Source organism: Typopeltis vanoorti, chromosome 24, assembly GCF_054136105.1.
Source record: "Typopeltis vanoorti isolate ZY-2024b chromosome 24, IOZ_Tvanoo_1.0, whole genome shotgun sequence".
In the NCBI taxonomy this organism is placed as follows: Eukaryota; Metazoa; Arthropoda; class Arachnida; order Uropygi; family Thelyphonidae; genus Typopeltis; species Typopeltis vanoorti.
The window spans coordinates 39,957,735-39,979,587 of NC_143572.1; the positions used below are offsets into that span (position 1 = coordinate 39,957,735).

The following is a 21,853-nucleotide window of genomic DNA, read 5'->3' on the forward strand; positions in this document are numbered from 1 at the left end:
TTTCTTTAAGAATTATAAAGATTTTGTTTCAACTGTAAAGGACTTTAACTTGAACTATAAAGGACTTAATGTCATTTCTCTTTATACTAATGTGCCTACAGAGGAAGTTCTAACACTTTTACAGGATAACTTATCAAAAAAAGTTCTCTCTACTGACCCATTATGTTAATTCTGATTATTTTCTTTTTAAAAAAGATACTATATACAAATAGAACTTTGTCTTCGTCATGGGAAATCCTTTATTTCCCATACTAGCAAAATTTATACATTTGAGGAAAAAGCTATCTTCATTCCCATTAAACCTAGGTTATGGAAGAGATGTATAGATGATATTTTCTTAATCTGGAGTTATGGACCTGATTCCTTAAAGGAGTTCCTAAACTATCTCAACAGCCAACATCCAAAAATACAATTTACGTCGGATTTAGAAGTTGATGGCTCTAACATTTCTGGATGTGTTAAAGATACCAAGTAATTTTAAACCTGGTTTTACTCCATTTCCCAAGTAAGCAAACAGACTAAAAGTCAAGTTTGCGCCTGCAATTGATGCAAGTCTAACTGATCCCACAGGTAGTGCAGGACCAGGGCAACTCGTGGCAAAGGTGGAACAAGCTCCGATCACTAATCTTAATATTTACCCTTAATGCCAAAACACATCTCCAAGAAGGGGATGTATGATGTTTTGTATTAAAGGCAAGGGGCCACTACCCAGACCGGTTTCGACCTTTATTGAGGTCTCGTCACCTTATGGTAACTTGTTTTGGCGAAATACTTACAAGCTCTGTATTGCTAAATCTTGGTATTTCTAATTCTAGCCTAGCTCCCACTGACGAGACCTCAATAAAGGTCGAAACCGGTCTGGGTAGTGGCCCCTTGCCTTTAATACAAAACATCATACATCCCCTTCTTGGAGATGTGTTTTGGCATTAAGGGTAAATATTAAGATTAGTGATCGGAGCTTGTTCCACCTTTGCCACGAGTTGCCCTGGTCCTGCACTACCTGTGGGATCAGTTAGACTTGCATCAATTGCAGGCGCAAACTTGACTTTTAGTCTGTTTGCTTACTTGGGAAATGGAGTAAAACCAGGTTTAAAATTACTTGGTATCTTTAACATATTTATACCCAAGGTAAAAATACTTTCTACATTTCTGGATGTCAAACTCACTTGTGTATCTGAAAAATCAAAAATCTATTTATAGAAACCCCACTCACACCAATAGATATCGTAAAGCACAATCCCATCATTATCCACTTCAAAAACTTGACGATATCTCTTCATCAGGTAGACATGATTGCTCCTTCTGTGAAAAAGAAGATATCAATAAATAACTACAGTTTCTTCTTACAACCTTTTAGAAATATGGGTATTCTAAACAGACAGAAAGCTACTATTTAATCCACCTCCTCACCATATTAAAGATAGGAATGAAGTAAAAGGCTATATATCTCTACTGAATATCAGCTCTGTTTCTCCCAAGTTAGCTAAAGTTCTCAAGAAATTTAAAATCCAGACTTCTTTCACTTCTCTGCCTAAGCTCCATTCCCTACACAAAAACCTAACAGCTTAAAATATATTCTGACATTTACTGTCTCTGGTGCAAACTGCAACATGCCCCACTTTGGTCAGACTGAAAAATCCACTGAATTACTTCTGGAAAAACATAAGACATCACATATGGTAGAACTGGAGCCAGCACACTGCCTAATTATATCCTTAATTCTGCTAACCCTAATGATGAAAATTCTATCACTCATCCAGTCACCTGGAACAAATTAGAGAACATCTTTAGATGCTATGGCAAACTTGAGAGACGAATTGTAGAATCTGAAGAAACTGTCCTCAATCCATTACATCTTAACACCAATCTCAGCTATAATCTCTCTGATTGTCACTGCATTGCTATCCAACTTTGTCATTCACAAGACCATTACCGTGTCCAACAATACAATGGTATCTGAAATGCCTTCAAATGTCAGTAATACATTGCCGATTTAATTTATAGCTTTCCTCTTGCAATGTTTTTTGTATTTCTATTTTCATGTAATGCACCCGATGAAGTCTTCTAAGAAACCAATCGTTTAATCTACTTCAAATATGTCCCTCAGCTGAGTAAATCTGTTATATGTGTGTGTGTAACAAGGACATATATTCAGGATATGCTAGGTGTGTGGTTCACACTCATGGAATAGCAATATTACTGATATTATATTTGAGCATTTATTCTTGTTTAAGACCACTAATTGTTTCCTGGATTTGCACAATTCCTAAAATTAAACACCATATACTAATGCTTCATGAAGAGGACACTTTTCACCCATATACACTGCATCTAATGCGTGTTAATAGCCTGGGTGTAGAGTCACAAACATGGACACCTTTGAGCAGGTATACAGATGGCACAGCAGGTCAAATTCGTAGTTAGTATTCTAGTAATTTTATACCACCCAGAAGTCTGGCTGTGATTGGTTATTGTGTCAACCAACCCAACTGAACGTTGTCATTTGTCATGAGCTACTGTTTAGGTTTTCTGAATTTCATCTGTTTCGTGTGCATGAAGTCTGAGATGTATTTAGGACATCAATATAGGCAATTTTTTAATATATAATTTTCTATAAATAATTTATACCTTTTTTGCCCATATTTACAATGGGAAACAGTGTTGACAATCTACTGAATGTCACATTTTCCGCCAGAGCTTTTGCGGATTGTATGATTGTAGTCGAAGGCGGTAAGCCTCGTTCTCCTCTTCCAAATTTACTATTATATTTACACCTTTGAGTAACTGAAATATACCAACCAAATATAGCATTCATCTCCATTATTGTTTTCTAATATGCCTTAAAACAAACACACTGTTCCCCCACTCTATGCAGATTTGGTTACAATTAACTGATAAATTAAAGCATTCATATACTACAATTAATTGCATTTGATCAATTAAGATGAGTGGTGATGCAATAAGCACTCTTTAATACTTATCAATAAAAATGCAATAACATGAATTTTGTAGTGCAGGTTGCATAAGTCACACAATAGCATACCCAACTAAAATGGCCATATGACGCCACTGACATATAATGTATAATAACGTGAAAATATGATATAATAATAATATCATATAATATCATAATAATATCATATATCCCTTCAACAACAACATTAATCACCTCATATATATTTATACATAAATATATATGAGGGAGAGTCTGGAAAGTTCTGATAAAACCTAGAACAAAAATGATATTAAAGCAACTGATATAACCACAAGAAAGAACATACGAGGATATAAGAATATAAAAACATAAGTTACCTTCATAACTCTGCTACTAGTATGTTCTTTCTAGTTGTTATGTCAGTTACTTTAATATCATTTTGGTCTAGGTGTTTACCAGAACTTTCCAGAATCCCTCCCCCTCATCATATATCCTTATGGAACATACCATATGGCAATCTGGCACAATTAAAGTTTTATGAATAATTTCTGATCAAGCTCCTTCCAAATCAGTCTTATTTGTTCAGGCCTCTGATTTGGTAGCTTATGTTTCCATTACTAATGCAGTGTTTCTTTTTTGAGAATGGAGAACACTACATAAAACTATTTCTTTGAAAATTTTCAGAAATCACCAGAAAGGAATTATGACAATGTGCAAAATATTTTAATCAAGAAAACACATGATACATAATATTACAAATAATAAAGTAACATAACTTTCAAGAAATAAGTTAATAAAAATTATTTTCCTCATTCAATGAAGATTTATACCTCATATTTTTACCTCACATAGCAGAATTTCAGATTTAATATTACTTATGTAAACAACATGGTTCATATAAATCACAAATAAAAATAGACACAATGTAAAATACTGTCTTACATATTTTTCTATGTTATAAGAAAATAGTTTGATTTTACATCCATCTTCATGTGCATTCTTCAATTTTAACTACTAATTTGATTTAATATAAGATTCTGTATGAGACTGTTTATTTTATTTTATCTCTATAAAGAGATTTTTATACTCCAAGTGTTTATTAATCACACAAGAGTTCAAATCCTATTGGTGCAATGACTTTTATTTCTTTTAGAATATGAAAAATCGCTGACTTCAGACCAAATAAAAAATATATATACATTTAATAAAGCTTAAACAATATACAGTGGTATCTCACTAATCCGAACCTCTTTAGTCTAAATCCTCCAGGAATCCGAACTGCGGTTTGAGAGAAAAAAGTTTTATTACATATTATTATTTTGTGCACTATTATTTTTATTTAATAATTATTATTTTAACTATTATTATTTATTTTATTATTATTACAGTACAGTATTTTTTTTTCATACTGTCGATTGGGCGGTTATACTGTACTGTAGGCCTATTTTGATTTATTGTGTTCACGTTTGCTTTTTTATACTGTACAGTACGTACAGTATCCAAAGGATGGCCCAGAATTAGATGGATAGACAAAATAAAAGGGGACCTGAAAACCAAATCACAACAAGTAACACCAAACTGGACAGAATTGTTCAGACTCCCCCAGGACAGACAGAGGTGGAAAGAGTTCATTCGGCCTCATCATCATCCACATAGATGATGGAAGAGAGAAGAAGACAGTATGTACTGTATTGTCGGCATTAATCACTGCTGTCTTTAACGAACTGATTAGTCACCACTATTGCATCTTTTTGTTTGTGTATCTTTACGTCCCTTCAATAACAACGATGACTTAGCCTAAAGCCTGGTTGTCAGGGTGACCACTCAACAAAAATATTTAGTACCAACTTATGCAGAAAAAGGTACTAGATCTCAAAAAAAAAGTACTAAATTTTTATTTGCTTTCGCTTCATTCACTCTATTCACACTAACAAAAATTATATGTTAAATTAATACACGTGTTAATGCTAGAGTTAGCATGTGTATTAATTTACCATATAATTTTTGTCTCATCTTAGTGTTTAAAATAATGTAACATTAAAATTTCAGTTATTTAATATGCTATTTACATATATATGGGGGTTCCCACTCACAAGAAAAACATTGGAAGTATTTATTCATTATTTTTAACAGATTTTGATAAATTAATTAACTCTTCAGAAATAGTAAAATCTGTAGCTGATAAATGTTTCAATTTTTCTTTTGTCAAAAGGAGTCCATTCATCAAGGGAATTTGTAGTTGATTTCTAATTTTATTCTTATTTATTTTCCCTGCTGAAAATATTCTTTCAGTTGCTGCTGATGAATGAGGTAGGCACAGTACAGCTTTAACTAATGTTAAATTAGGAAACATTTATTCTTCTACAGCATTTTTCATTTCAAAAACTTTATTCCAAAAAACCATGAATTCTTGACCTTTTTGCAATGCTTTTACAGTCTTCAAAGTTGCCATTCTTTATATACATTTTCTATGTCTAAAAACTGACCATTGTAGAATGGATTTCTCTTTTCAGTGGGGTCCAAATTACGCTGTGCATCAATAAAAAGAGGGTATTCATATTAAAATATTTAATTTTTCCACGTGTTTTCATTGTTGTCATGATCTTATAACGCCGAGAAGTATTTGAATAGTGAAGAATATATTTTCATTGGCTAATATCAGTCGGATTGTGCGAGTATGGGATCAGAGGGGAGAAGAGAAGGTTAGCGAACAGTGAGAAGGGGAGAAAAAAAAAAAAAGAGAAATCATGCTTGTGTCACTGAATGTGACATATGGGGAGGTGGGAGAATAGAAAAATATTAAACTCATATCTCTAGCTCTCATATTGTTATTTTAATTATTATTATTTGGAAGGAAGAAAGTACTAGATCTGTCAGTCAACATACTAGAACACTAAAAATTTATAAAAAGTACTAGATCTAGTACGAAAGTACTAGTGGTGGTCACCCTGCTGGTTGTGTATAGCGCTCAGTTTTTCTTTGGTTATTGAAATGAAACGTTGTCTAAGTTGTCGTTTATTGTTTTGTGTTTTCATAAGTTTTGAGTGAATAAGTTTTCAGGAAAACATATGTACCAATTGTTTTAGTTTTTCATTAACTTCATTTTTTATTTTACTCTTTTTAACACTAAAATTTATTTCGTTAAAATGCTACTGGGTTGAAACCTACCAAAAGAAAACACGGATAAGTGTAAAATAATTCAGTGTCTAGAAAAGGGTGAAGCAGCCATACAACTTGCTACTGAATACAATGTCAGCAAATCTACAATCAGTGAAAAAAAAAAAAAAAAAGACAGGATTTTATCTTATGTTTCAACCACAGAAGAAGGACCAAGCCTTGCTAGGTCCTTAAGAGACAAACTCTGAAAAACAAGTTATTTTTCTTTACTTGATTCTACTGTTTACACATGGTTTCTTCATGAAAGAAGTCATCATACTCCCATCTCCAGAGACATTTTAAAGCAGAAAACTAAGCATTTCCATTCACAAATTTACCCAGATCAGAAATTCAAAGCAAGTGATGGTTGGCTAGAAAAATTTAAGAAATGCCACGCATTCGGTATCTATCAATATCAGGGGAAAAAACTGATGTGATGTTTCTGCCGTAGAACCATTCCAAAAAGCTTTTTTTGAAAAAAATTCTTGAATTAAATTTAACCAATGATCAAATTTATAATGCGGATGAAAGTGGTCTCTGTTCGAGGTTGTGACTAGAGAAAAACTCTAGTTCACAGAAATGAAGCCTCAGTGCCCGGTCGAAAAATGTCCAAATAGCATGTCAGGAAAACATAAATTAAAGTTACATGACTGGAAAATCAAAAAAGATCCAAGACCATTTAACTGTTGTCTTTTTGCTTTTGTGCCGAAGTCAACATAAAGGATGGATGAATATCGAACTTTTTTCAAACTGGTTTCACAATGATTTCGCGCCGTCTGTTAAAACTTATTTAAAAGAATTTAGAACAGAAAGCATTTCTATTATTGGATAACTGTCCTGGACATCCTCCAGCAGATGAACTGATTAGTGAGGATGGAAATTTTACGGATATGTTTTTGCCTCCAAACTGTACCCCATTGTTGCAACCAATGGAACAGAACATAATACAATCCATTAAATTAAAATATCATAAAGACCTGTTTTTAAATGTAATTTCCCAAAATTATGACGTTACCACATCAATAAAAAATATAAATTTGAAGAATGTAGCATTCTCACTTGCTGCTACTTGGGAAGCCATCAAACCTGAAGCAATTCAAGCATCATGGAAAAAAAAAAAACTGTGGCCTTCTAGAATTTACCAAGATAACTACAATGATACACAAAAAAGAGGAAATTCAAAACGTGCATAATTTGGTTAAAAATATAAATCCAGATGTTGAAATTTCACAAACAGATGTTACGGAATGGATCACAGATAGAACCGAAGGTGAATTCGAAATCAAATCAGATGCTGAAATTATAAATACGACGCTACAGAATGAATTAGATGACGATAAAGTACTCGAAGAAAAAAAAAAAAAAAAAAAGTAAAACCTGAAGAAGCAGTTGACAATTTTAATATGTGTATAGAATGGGCTAAGCAGAATGATACGCCATTCCACAAAATTTTATAGCTAATGCAGCTCTGAGAAGAAGCATTTGAAAAAAGTTTAGTTTCCAAGAAGCAAAAGAAAATCAGCAGTGACTTTTTTTGCAAAGAAATAAAAAAACTTTTTTTGTTTTATTTTGTGAAACTTTTTTTGTGTTGTGTACAAGAAAGTGATATTTTTTATGCAAATTAAGTTATGTACTGAACTATGCAATTTTATTAAATCAGAATCCTCAACAATACAGGTACATACAAACTAAATTTTTTACTAAAATAAACTTGTGTACTGTATCATTTTTAAAGTTTTACATTACAGTACAGTAGCTTTTTTCTATCAGCTCATTGATTTACAGGATTAAATTGATGTACAACTAGAATCTGATTATTTTTGTCTTAAATGCTAGTTATTGTCTCTTGGGGGGAAATTCGCTAATCCGAACGAGCACGGTTTTTATTAGTTCGGATTAGCAAGATACCACTGTATATTTAAATAAAATTACTTAGCTATAAAATTAACTGGATTCAAGGGCTTCTAAAATAAATCTACACTTTAGAGATTTTCTTATCAAAAAATATTAAAATTTCATTCTCTGACTTGGATTGTTTGACATATACCTTATGACGTCTACACCTTTTCACAACAACAAAAATGTTCATCAGAGTTAGTTTCTTTGTTAGGGCCTTTTCCGAAACTTCACCTGTACTTCAGTGAGACAGGAGGAATGACAACATCATTCCTCCTGTCTCACTGAAGTACAGGTAACCCTCGTATAACGCAGTCTACAAATTGTGGTATCCCTTGTTCAATGCGGTTTCAATATAACGTGGTCTACAAATTCTAGTAAGTATTTATTTTTTTTATTTTTTCATATTTTTCACTGCGGGACTTAAAAATCAAATTTTATCTTCATTAAATCTGTGTCTGCCCGTATCGCGCAAGTAGTTATAAGTATTGAATTTAGTTTTATTGTCACTGAATAAAGTACTGTACAGAGGCTTTTGCAGTCTGTGTCATTCTCAACAAATAGTTCAATTAGAGACAGCTGGAATAAAAATGGCGCTAACTAATGAATCACATGTCCCCTCTCACACTATGCTGTATAGACTCAAGCAAAACTATATGATGAACTGAAACATAGTAACTAACTAAAAACTATTGTCCAATTTCTCAATTATGAAATGAGTGTTTTTTATTGCATTTGAAATTCTCGATGTCATTATGACAGATCACAAAGGCTAACTTAAAATAAAAGACTACCAAGAATTGAAACATGCCATATAATGAATGTGTGAGTTCGCCTGCCACCTCAAACACAAACAAGAAGCCATAAAATTCAACCAAGGGTTGAAACGTTTGTGTGAGTTGAGCTAGTCAGTAATGAGAAGTTCCATCGGAACGATAAATGACACCCTGTTGTGAATGTGTTAAAACTAATAGTGAATGTTGTTATGACAGTTTCAGATGTTATGGAATTCGATTGAAGAGAATTAGCATTTCAACTCAACACTTGTTGGTTGCTTTTGTCTTTGGGTCGTGCGATCTTTTGTTAATACTTCACCAGTCATATGCACATCTTTATAGCTGCTGTCTTGTGTAAAACAAAATTCAGCATGTACTTATTGTAACAATTAAAAAAAAAAAAATTGAATAATTTATAAGCATATAAAAGGATATCACCTGTAAATTGTTGATGTGCCACCTCTGGTAAGAGTGCCATAGGCTCGCCATCTAGGGTTTACTGTATAAAGTGTTTATTGTTGAAAATTGTCTTCGTTTTCTGCCAGAAAAGCACATTTAAAATCATAAGTGTGTTATTCTCAAGCAGAGCAGTTTATTTTCTGGTGAGTTACATATGTAATGCTTTTTTTTAATGTAAAAGTTTATTTTTATTGTAATGGCCATTAAAACTGCAACGAAAGGGAAAAAACCAACATTGAAGAGGAAAGTCATTTCTCTCAAATAAAAAATTAAAGTCTTGGATCGGTTAAAAATTGGAGAAAAACCAGGAGTTATTTCAAGGACTCTGAATTTAAATGAATCAACAATTCGAACAATCAAACAAAATGAACATAAAATCCGAGAAAGTGTTATTGCTGGGTCAACGGTAAATGCAAAGTGCGTTACTTGTGTTCGCAATATTCTAATAGAGAAAATGAAGAAATCTCTAATGATTTGGATAGAAGATTGCACTCAAAAGAAAATTCCTTTGGATGGACACCTTATTAAGCAAAAAGTTCTCAAAGTTTATAAACATTGAAAAGAACTTGATCGAGATTCTTCAGAAGAAATCTCTCAGCATGGATTTTCTGCAGTAAGGGTTGGTTTTCGAAAACTTTAAAATGCTGTTTTCTTTGTATAATCTTAAAATCCAGGGAGAATCAGCATCAGCAAATGTTGAAGCTGCCTGGAAATACCCAGAAGAACTATTAAAAATCATTAAAGAAGGTGGTTACAGTGCAGACCAGGTGTTCAATGCGGATGAATCTGGGTTATATTGGGGAAAAAATGCCAAAACGCACCTATATTTTGAAAAATGAAAGATCAGCTCCTGGATTCAAAGTTTCCAAAGATAGAATTACTCTACTGTTTTGTAGTAATGTATCAGGTGATTACATGACAAAATCAATGTTTATTAACCGATCTACAAATCCTCGTGCAATGAAAAGGCTTGACAAGTCCATCCTACCTGTTTATTGGCAGGCCAACAAAAAAAACATGGGTTAAAGCTAGCATGTTTGAAAATTGGTTTTTTGTTTTGTACCCGATGTAGAAAGTTACACAAAGAAAAAGAATATGGACTTCAAAATTATACAATTTTTGATAATGCACCAGGCCACCCAACAAATTTAAGCCATCCGAATATTAAAATAACTTTTTTGCTTCCTAATACTACTTCACTTATTCAACCACTCGACCAAGGAATAATATCAACATTTAAGTCATTATATTCGGCGAACGTTTCAATTAATTTTGGAAAAAATGGAATCTAATCCAAACACTGCCTCAAGCATGGAAAGAGTTTTCAATATTGAATTGTGTAAAAATTATTTCTGTCCATTAAGGAATTACAACCCTCTACGCTGAATGCTTGCTGGAAAAAAATATGGCCTGAAGCCGTAATGGAACAAAATTTCGTACCTCCAGTGGATGCCAGGCTACGTCGTATAAATAATAAACATTTTTTAAACATTTTTGGTGGAGAGGGTTTTTGCGATATGGTTGAAAACGAAATTAGTAAATTAATTGATGGAGAAACATATTTAAATGAGGAAGAACTAGTACAATTAATACATGGCGTCAAACCAAATGGCGGGGAAAGTTCTGCCGAAGATTCTGAATGTGATGAATCTGTTAAAGAATTCAGTTTAAAGAAATTAGCAGAAGGATTGGACTTGGCAAGAAAGTTATTTTACGGATAATGATCTCTCAATGGAGCGCTCGGGAAAATTCATGAAACAATTGGTTATTTGTTTAGCGCCATATTATGAACTTAATAAAAAAAAATTGCAACATAATTTAAAGCAAAGTCTTATTACTGACTTCTTGATGACTAAACCAGCCGAAGTATGCAATGAGAATTATACAAATGATGTCCAAGAGATTTCAAGTGATGACGACCTGCTCCCACTTAAAGAACATCTACGAAATGTTATTCCTGAAGACAGCGATGAAGATTAAAATATGCGCTTTATTTATTATTATTATTATTATAAAAACCTCCATGGAGTCAAAGACTCATCGTGGGAGGTCCACTGTTATACAGTGGACCTCCCACAGTTTATCATACTGTGCCTTAAATATATTCACTGCCTCTGCACACACCACACTCTCGGGCAAAGCATTCCATTCACTCACCACTCTCCATGCAAAAAACCCGCTCCTCACTCCCTTGCTCACACCCTCCTTATACAGCTTCCAGGAATGACCTCTTGTTCTCCTCCTATCCTCACCCATTCTGTGTAAAACCTCCCTGACGTTAATCTGGTAATAACGACTTAACAGCTTATATGTCTCAATCATATCCCCCCCCCTCCTCCTTCTATCCACCAATTTCTGCAAATTGCATTTTGTCAATCTGTCTTCATACTCTACATTCCAGAGACCAGAAACCACCTTAGTCAATCGCCTCGGAACTTTTTCCAACGCAATTTCATCTTTTTGAAAACCAGGTGACCAGATCTGTGCACAGTAATCCATATGTGGCCTGATCAAAGCCTTATACAAAGGAACCATAACATCCTTACTTCTACAAGTCAATGTCCTCCGCATCATTCCCATTATCCGCTGTGTTGTCTTCACTATTTTAGTAACATGTCCCCGAAATTTTAGGTCCTTGTCTACAATCACTCCCAGATCTCTCATTTCCTCTACCTCTTCCAAGATATTCGCACCGATTGTGTACTTTACATCCCATCTCTGCTTCCCAAATTTCAAAACCTTACACTTTGAGACATTGAATTGACATCCCCACTTATTTACCCATTCAGACAGTGTATTCAAGTCCTCTTGCAAAGCTACAGCATCCACACTACTCCTGATAGCTCTGCCCAACTTTGCATCAACTGCATATCACCATTCAGACCTCTCCAGATATCATTTACATACAAATTAAACAGCAATGGACCCAAAACAGACTCTTGAGGTACACCACTAGTAACTTTCCTCTTCTGGGATATTGCTCCTCCATAGACAACTCGCTGATACCTATCAGACAACCAATCTCCAATCCAGTGAACCAATCTACTGTTCAGCCCCATCCGTTCCAATTTAATTACCAGCTTGTCATGTGGCAATTTATCAAACGCCTTTGCAAAATCTAAATATACCACTGTATATGCAATACCCTTATCCAACGCATTTGTCACTTTATTATAAAAAGTAAGCAGGTTGCTAAAGCATGATTTTCCTTTAGTAAATCCATGCTGGCCACCAAAGAGTATTTTTCTGTTGTCAACCCAATTCTGAACTTTATTCCTAACTAACTTCTCTAATACCTTGACCACAACTCCAGACACACAGACTGGTCTATAATTCAAAGCCTTACTCTTATCACCTCCCTTATGAATTAGAACAATTTTACCTTCTTTCCACTCTTTTGGAACTTGACCCAGTGAGAGACTCATGTTGAAAAGATATGCAAAAGCTGTTGTTAACTCTCTGGCACATTCCCTCAAGACACGTGGTGAAATAGCATCAAGTCCCACAGCCTTATTTACATCAAGTCTATTCAATTCCTCATATACCTCTTGTTCACTTACTAACAGTTCCTCCTCTTCTCCCACTACTTTCAAGTTCTGCATGATGTCACATTCGCAAGAGTGAAATACCTTTAGAAATCGCTCATTAAATATCTCAACTATATCCTCCGCAGCATTATCATTCCTCCGTTTTCACCGATCAATCCCATTCTACCATAATCATTCTTTCTTCTACTGGCGACATAGCTAACTGCTGCTCATACTGCATTTTTGCTACCCTTATCAAGCTAGTCACCTTCCTCGCCTGCTCTTTGTACTTCTCATGCAACTGGTTGTTATATATACTCATTTTGTGTTTCTTCCATAATGCCTTCTTCTTCCATATTGCATACCTTATCTCTTGATTCATCCATTTTACACCCACTCTGTTTACCCTCTTCACCCTCGGAATACACTCTGATATTGCCTCCACCAAATAGTTCTTGAGTATGGCCCAAGCAGCATTGATATCCTTTCCATCCAGTTCTTCTTTCCAACTTATTATCGCAAGCTGTTTCCTGAGCTTTTCGTAATTACCAGTCTTATAATTCCACATATATCCCTTTCTAACAGACGTCCTCGAATGACTGGTCACCCTGCACGTGATCATCTCGTGGTCACTCTCACCAACTGGTGGAAGATTTGACACCTCATTTATAATAACATCATCTGATGAGATGATCAAATCCAATACTCTTGATCCTTGTGTACCCTCCGTTACATACTGCCTAAGGTAATCATCTTTCAAAAACTCCAAAAATTCATTTTCTTTACCCCCAGATGCAGTCTCTTGCTTCCAATCTATATCACCATAATTAAAGTCGCCCATAATGATAACTCGTTTCTTGCTAGCTAGGCCAATTTGCCTATACATTTCCTTCTCATTACCTTCCATATTACCAGGTCTATAGCAACACCCAACTAAATATTTCCTCCTGTTAACTTCTACCTCACACTATACGGCCTCAAAACCGTGACCACTATTTGCACCTTGCAATTCCACCTTAGATGGGCACAACTCATCTGCTACCATTAACAGTACTCCTCTTCCCTTTCTTCCCTGTCTATCTTCACGAAAAATATCATATCCGTTCATCTCTATTCCTGTCAGGATGTCATCGTCATCTAACCATGTCTCACTTACACCAACAATTTTGGGGCGAACAGACTCGAGCAAAGCAACAATTTCGTTCCCCTTATTTCGAATACTTCTAGCATTAGTGAATAAACATAATAAATCATTACTGCTTCTACAAGTCCTAAGAACATCACTCCTGCGATGTAACTCTTCAATACCTTCTCCTGTCACTTCCTCTATATTACCACCAATTCTACAACTTTCTTCACATCTAAACTCTTTCCACCCATTCCAGGCCATCTCAATTTGTGTTTGTCCGCTTACACATTCACTTCTAAATTCAACACCCACATGTTTCATAAAGTTTCTCCCCCTCCACCCTGACTCCCCCCGTTTCCCTGTTCGTGTTGTACCTCCACTCTCTCATTTACTTCATTCATAATACTCACTTCCCCATTTGCAACTGAACAAATACCTCTCCCTGCCTTACTTTTTTGCTCTTTCATATCACTTCCCACCACCTCAGATATATTCATTACAGTCATTACTTCTCCTGCCAGTAACAATCTCTCCAGCAGACTCACACCAAAACCATTTAAATGCAGCCCATCTTCTTTATACAATTCCATCCGTCCCTCAAATTCCTCCCACACATTCACAAAATGCACTCCATTCTCCTCACATAACTGCGCTAACATATCATTCACAATCTTTGCCCGCCTCCTCAATTCATCACTATCATACCTTGGCAACACACTGACTACCTTTCCTACCACACTGTTATCTTTTACTCTCCTTAATAATCTCCTTATATCCAATTTGGCATTTTCCTTGTTCCCATCCAAATCATTTGTTCCTACTACAACCACCAACTCTTGTGCTCTCTTACTCCTCATGTCCAATGCTTCAATCACTCTCTCCATTCTACCACCAGGAAAACAAACCTTGTGCATCTTCTCATTCACCACACCTCTAATAATGGAATCTCCATAGAGAACCACTCTTGAATCATTCGATATATCTTTCGCATGCCCATCTTTCCTTCTGTTCTTATTCGTTCTTCCATGTATGTCTCTAATTCTTTTCATCTCATTTCTCATGCAGTTCATATCTTGCTTCATCATCATCAACTCTGCTTTCATGTCCACATCCAATATATATTCCTGTCCGTCATTTTCATGTAGTTTCATATTATGTCTTTGGATATTTATTTGTGTCTAAACATTTATGCATTATGTGCAATGAAATTTATATACAATTTGTAATTTTTATAATTTTATACTACGTATTTGTCATAGTTTGTTTTTTTAACTTACATGAATTACCTGAATTAAATAAAAATATTGTTTTTGTTGGTTATGTCATTGTTGTTTATATAATTTAAAAAAAAAACGATTTCGGAACCTAACCCTACTTTTTCTATGTGATCTACGTCTCGTATAACGCGATTTATATAACCTAACATCCGCATTATACGAGGGTTACCTGTATATATATTCCTACCTCTTGCAGCTCAATATGACGCACGATTTACTAATTTTTGTACCGGAAAAAGAAGTTTCTTCTACAACTTCATAAACAACAGATCAAAGTAGCCTTCATGTTAAGCCACTTTACAGTTTCAAATTTCACCAATTGCTTTTTCCATAGTAATCCGCTATCCTTAAGAAAAAAGATGAAATTTTCCATTAAGCGTTTCCTCGAACATTCAATTAGAACGCCGACTATAACATCTTTTATTTACTAAACACTTGTTGACAGTCACAACTCCTTCAGTTTAAAGACTCATAGTTCTACGATTTCTTTTCGGAATCTTGTATTAATATTCTCCCGACTGTTACGTAAAACTTAAAAACTTCCTAAGAACAAAATTCTCCAGCTGCGGTTCTCAAAATTCCATTAGCTCTCTATTTGTTTTCCACGTTACACCGATACCGAACGCTCTCTCTGTCAGCTATCAGTCACCCATCAATCTCCTCGGCGAGCATGCGCACTCCATGTAAATGACAAGCGAGAAGTTACGTATAATGACAACACGTTGTCTCTGTTAGCGTAAACAGAAAGCCTTCGCAAACCACAACAAATATCTCAATACTTAATTTTATATTACAATAAAAAAAACTGAAAGTAACACAATTATCAGAATCTAGTAAGTACATCAAAATTTCAAATACTTTACAATAATATCAATAACGGGTACATCGCAAGTGCCGATGTATGTGTTACTAAACCAAAACTAATAATATATTAACAGAGAAATAACTGTAAAAAGATTCATAATTGTAAATTATTATTATTTTTACAATTCCATTTATGCAATTTTATACATTCATATATGAACAGGTTTAGTGTTTTGAGCAGTATTTTCTTCTCTTAGTATATTATTAATATATGCTTCTTTGAAATCAATGAAGCTTGAATAAAGATCCCTATCTCCATAACTTCTTAACTATTATTATTATTACCCCAAGACCTCATGGAGTCAAAGACTCATCTGGGAGGTCCTTTTATCACACACATACACATCTCATCATACCGTGTCTTAAACACACTGAAACTCTTTGCAGACACCACACTCTCAGGCAAGGCATTCCAATCATTCACAACTCTGCACGAAAAAAACCTGCCTCTCACTCCCCTACTCACACCCTCTTTATACAGTTTCCAGGGATGACCTCTGGTTCTCCCACTATTCTCTGTAGAACTTCTCCACCATTGATCCTATAACAACCCCTTACCAACTTGTAGGTCTCTATCATATCTCCCTGCTTCCTCCTGTCCACCAGACTCTGCAAATTACATCTTCTCAATCTTTCCTCATACTCGACATTCCACAGGTCAGAAACTACATTAGTCAGTCGCCTTTGGACCCTTTCCAACATCTCTTCATCCATCTGAAAACAAATCTGTTCCTTGTAAAACCTATTTGACATAAATCCTACTTGTCCTCCAATTTTTCTTAACCCTTCTTATGTTTTCAGCCTGTTTGGAATTTGGGTAGTGTATCCATTCCAAGCAACAAACTGTGAATTCAAATTCTATAATGGACATGGATCGTTTGTAAACATGTTTAGACAGTAGATGAATTTCATTAACCAGAATGAAATGACCACTCTGCTTACTGGATAACTTAATTCATTTAGTCTTTAATTCATTGGCAGTATATTTTTTTTAGTAAATTTAAATTAATGGCAGCTTAATGTAATGGGAAACATATTAAAAGCAAAAGTAGTAATAATAAAAACAAACTAGTAAACTTGCAAAAAGCTTAAATAAGTATATACTATGCTGCTAAAATTCATTAATTCAATTTAAATTATACCATAATTGCCTCTGTTGTATCCTCAAAGAGTATGTGAAACACAATAGTATTACACAGATTTTAGTGTGCCAGTAATTAATATGAAAGAAAACTGGCTTATCAACAATTTTCTTTCATATTAATCTATTATCTGTCAGAACTTCAAATCTGACATTCTGATATTCGAAGGCAGCACTAACTATATCTATCTAGGGTCTTCCGCTGGGACTTTTTCCTGCATCCTAGCATTTAACACCTGTTTCACTAACCTTTCCCTCTATGTCCCCACTCACTACACAAAAAAGGTTTCAAAACTTACAGAATGCCAATGCTATGTGGGGACAGGTGATCAAGAAGAAGGGGCTATTAATGTTTGTGACTGTACCACCTAAGATTAGTTCTACTTACATGTTTTTGAATGCAAACAATGTAATTCCTACCTTTGTTTTCAATATAATTCTGAAATTATATTGAAATTAGGGGAATGATGCCATTTGCGCATTCCCCTGATTTTTTTTTTCTCACTCTCTCCGATTCATTTTGCTGATTCATTAAGTCAATTTAGCATTACATACACTGTCTTGTATGTAATGCTAATTTAATATTCTGGCTAATTTCTCTTATTCTATATAAATTTATTCAACTGGCATCCCAACATGCCAGCTTTACCTTTTTCACAAAAAATTATGCCTAAATATTTTACTTGTTCATTCTTAATAGGTATACTATTGAGAATGCAGTTAATGATTTCTATGTTCTGCCTATTTTTTTCATAGCTTTCATCTTTTTATTACTTTTTATGATTGTTATTTTAGTGATGTAAAATTTGCTACAGTAGATTTTATTCAGTGGCAATCAAGAAGACTTGATTAGTTGTAGATTCATTTAAGAATACAACTGTATAATTTGCACTGATTGAATTATTTGTATTGGAATTTTAGAAAGCAAAAAACATTTTGTCAAAATCAAATCACCATCATCAAGGAACAATATATTGGTATATAGATATGTGCATAAAGGCACAACATAGATAAGAAACACTGACGTAAAGCAAAGAGTACAGTCCTAAAAGAAGTCACACCTAGCAAACTGTGTTTAGCATTCTGGGTCACTGGGCTAAAGGTCTAACAATAGCAATCTCCCAAATATGTCACAGTTTCATACATTCAAATTTCTTTATGTGGCATATAATAGTTCTTTGAAACAAAGCCTGATTTATCACTCTTTTAAAGTTATATTTGCTTCAATGAAATAATTGCTTTTTAAATGCCGGCCTGGTTGGCCAAGTGGTTAGCATATCCACTCTTCAGCCAGAAGGCTGCGGGTTCGAATCCTGCCATGGGCATGGATGTTTGTGAAAATAGTGATGGTGGTCAGCGGTAGATGGCGTTGGTGTAGATGAAGGTAACTGCGGTTGGTGGAGACAGAGAATTGTAAAGTAGGTACCTGCCCTCGATGAGTCTTTGGCCTCCCTGGAGGTGCTATGTAATAACAATAATAATAAAATGAATCCTGTAATGAGTATCCATGGCATGGCTAGCAAGATCAAAGCAATCATAGTGGTAGAACCAGAAGTGTAACAAACAGAGCACCTGGTAAAAAAACACTGAGAAATTTGTTGGAGCTGATACTCAAAACAGCAGATAAGAGATGCTGATTTTCTGTGGTAGAAACTGTAGTAATGAGGTTCAACTTCTTTAAAATAAAAATTTTACCATCACCTTTGGAGATTTCCTGAATATATGAAATGGTTTTGAACTTCCTACATTCTGGTACAGGAATGTTAGCAGACTATTAATCAATTAGTAAATTATAGCCACAGACTAAGAATGTTATATGCACAGATAAGCTTGGAAATAGCAATATTATGATTAGAAATGTATGTCATTCTCATAGAGTTTCAATGCAATTGAAACTGTTGGAGTTGTGATGATGGCAAGACTTTTTATGATAATCCTACTCAAATTATTATAAACCTATAATACAGTAATATCATAGGTGGAGTGAAGATTAGATAATGCAGAGGCTCTGCTCTAGCAACCAAATGTGGAACCTTTTAAAGACACTTTTCCAGGCCTAAAACAAGAAGGGTGTGATTTTTAAAAAAGTGATGAGAATGATATATCACCTAAAGACAATCACAAGCACCTATGCATTAATGGGATTCAATCTATTCTATGGCATGCTGGTTAAAGAGTGGAGAAAGCTATTTTTTTAATCAACGAAACATCCATTAGACTGTAAATCAAGGATCTGGTGGGTTAAGTAAGTAAGTGACAAAATGTATACAGAGAGAAAGATATTATTATTTATTGTAATGTAGAATCACTGGTAGTGAATATTAAGATGGCCTTAAGAAATGATAATGTCAGGACCATCTAGCCAGATGAAAAATATGTCAGTTGTATTTATAATAGTTAATCTTCACAGTTTAAGAGGCATTCTTTTCAATGATGAATTTAGAAGAATAACGGAGGCAGGATATTGAAATCGATGGCTGTATCTTCCATTTGTAAATTTTTCTTATCAAATGCTTGATTAATTCTAATGTCTTTAAAAGGAATGTTAGAAAATTAACAGATATAAAATTGAACTTTGTCGGTCTCCTAAGTGCAAGATTTTATATAGAGGATTTCAACTGGAAAGACTAAGCTTCAAAAGTGATAGTTTATTAGAACACAACCTTTGGCATGAAAGTTGCCTTGACAGTACACAACTTAAAAGGTGCCTCTGAGTAAGGATTCACTGAACTGGTGGTTCTCAGCAAAGACTAGAAGAATGTATGTTACTATTAAAAATTGTTTCAATCAGTTTTCCTATTTTAACATGAAACAATGGTGGATATTTATTATGCTTTTTTTAATAATTTGGATAACCTATATATCTGAGGGAGAGGATCTGAAACAGTAAAGTTTCAGCCTGTTTGTGAATTCAACTTCTGCTGGCCACAAATTACATTATTATTGTTATTATTCAGGCATTTCCACGAAGTCTAAAAGGTTCATCACAGGGGACCCACCCTAAGGGATAACCTCCTTATCACTTCTTTTTGGTCTGTTCTGCAACATCAAGGTAACTGCTGAGCTCGTTTGTCTGCTTCTACAATGTCCTCTACACTTCAACTGCCTATCCATGGCACCCCAAAATCGCTGCTACTATCAATGTAGCATGTAATCTTCTCATCTGAAACTGCACAGTTATACAGCAACACAATGAACTGGTAACCATTATCTTTTGTCCACACTGCCAGTCTATTTAAATCATCCTGTAGGATCTCCACATCACCTTTATTATAAGTAACTGTCATGTATAAAAATACATGACAGTTACTTTTAATGGACAAAATGCACAGCTAAGACAAGTAGTAAACATATTAATGCTTAATTAATACTTCATTTTTATTACAGAGCATGAAAAATAACATACAACTAGCAATATTAACATCAAATGTCACGTTATTTCAAATGACAACTGGTAATATTTAAACTAGGAATATAGTGATCTATGGTATTTGTTAAACATAGATTTCCTTAAAAAGCTTATGTACAGATTATGATTTTCTGAACTTTGATTATGTTTGGTCATATGAATGTCATGTACAACTATAACCAATGTTCTGAATGCTATCTTGCCAGAATGATCAACTGGACATGCATTTAAAACTAACGAAAACCATACAAACACATTAGAACTAATAAACATAACATACCACTTCATCTGGGCTCAAGATGCCAAACTGAACTCTCTTTACTTCACGTAAAGTTGCTTTTGAATCGGAAGTAATTATTGTAGTCATCTTGTATTCAGCCTCAACTTTAAGCCTAAATTATACTGCCGATCAGAGAGATAATACTTCTGAAGTATAACGTTCGATATGTAACAACGTTTACATATTCCGATGAAGGTATTTAAATATGTATATTAACTAACGAAGAACATATCACACATACAGCAATATCTTGCTGCTATCCTTGTTACGACACAATAAAAACCTATACATAGCGCAGCGCTACTATAGGTGAAGTTTTACGCTTACATCATACATTTAAACGTCACATATACACTGGTAACTAGAGTACGTCTGAAGGTACTTATAAATACCTTAATTTTTTAAATAATAGTGATTCACTCAACTAAGGTATGTATTGCCGAGAAATGTCTTTAAATACATTTCATACCATGATCAAGGTGCAATGCTATCAAAGACATTATAAAGACAAAGACTATAGTTCATTGATCATGTATATTAATTGCCTGTATTTTACAGGAGTTTTTATTAGTAGTAGGAGTATTTAAGCGATAAAAAACCAGAATCTTCAGAAGAGGAAAACATATCTGCTAAATCATCGTCACCTGAAAAGTCCTTATGATGGTACTTAAAACCCTGAACGAGTTGAATCCAGGTCATGAAGGGATATCACAGAGTAGAAGGAAAAGCATAACGCTAGTTAACCGTTAATATTAGCAATCAGTGAAGTCGTCAGGAAATTATTGGGATATGTACAGAAGATCAGTGAGTCAATAAAGAGATCAATCAGGAGGGGGAGAAATGAGAAGAGGACAGCCAAATACAAAGAAAAATAAATATTTTAAATAAAAGCTGATACAACACCAAAAATTCATCAAAATATGGACCATCGGTTCAAATATTAAGGATGAGTACTACCATTACAAGAACATGATCTGTCATTCACCACCTTACCCTAAATATCA

The 21,853-nt window shown here is 34.4% G+C and overlaps 1 protein-coding gene across 1 annotated transcript in view; it reads right to left on the bottom strand.

Moving 5' to 3' along the window:
* The window catches only part of Polr2A (RNA polymerase II subunit RpII215), a 224,370-nt gene extending 203,198 nt beyond the window's left edge, over positions 1-21,172 (bottom strand). The window contains exon 1 of the mRNA XM_090413957.1: positions 20,850-21,172. Coding sequence (XP_090270083.1) covers positions 20,850-20,936 — 87 coding nt within the window. The 5' untranslated portion in view covers positions 20,937-21,172. The remainder of the gene's footprint in view (positions 1-20,849) is intronic.
* Positions 21,173-21,853: the final 681 nt, after the last annotated feature.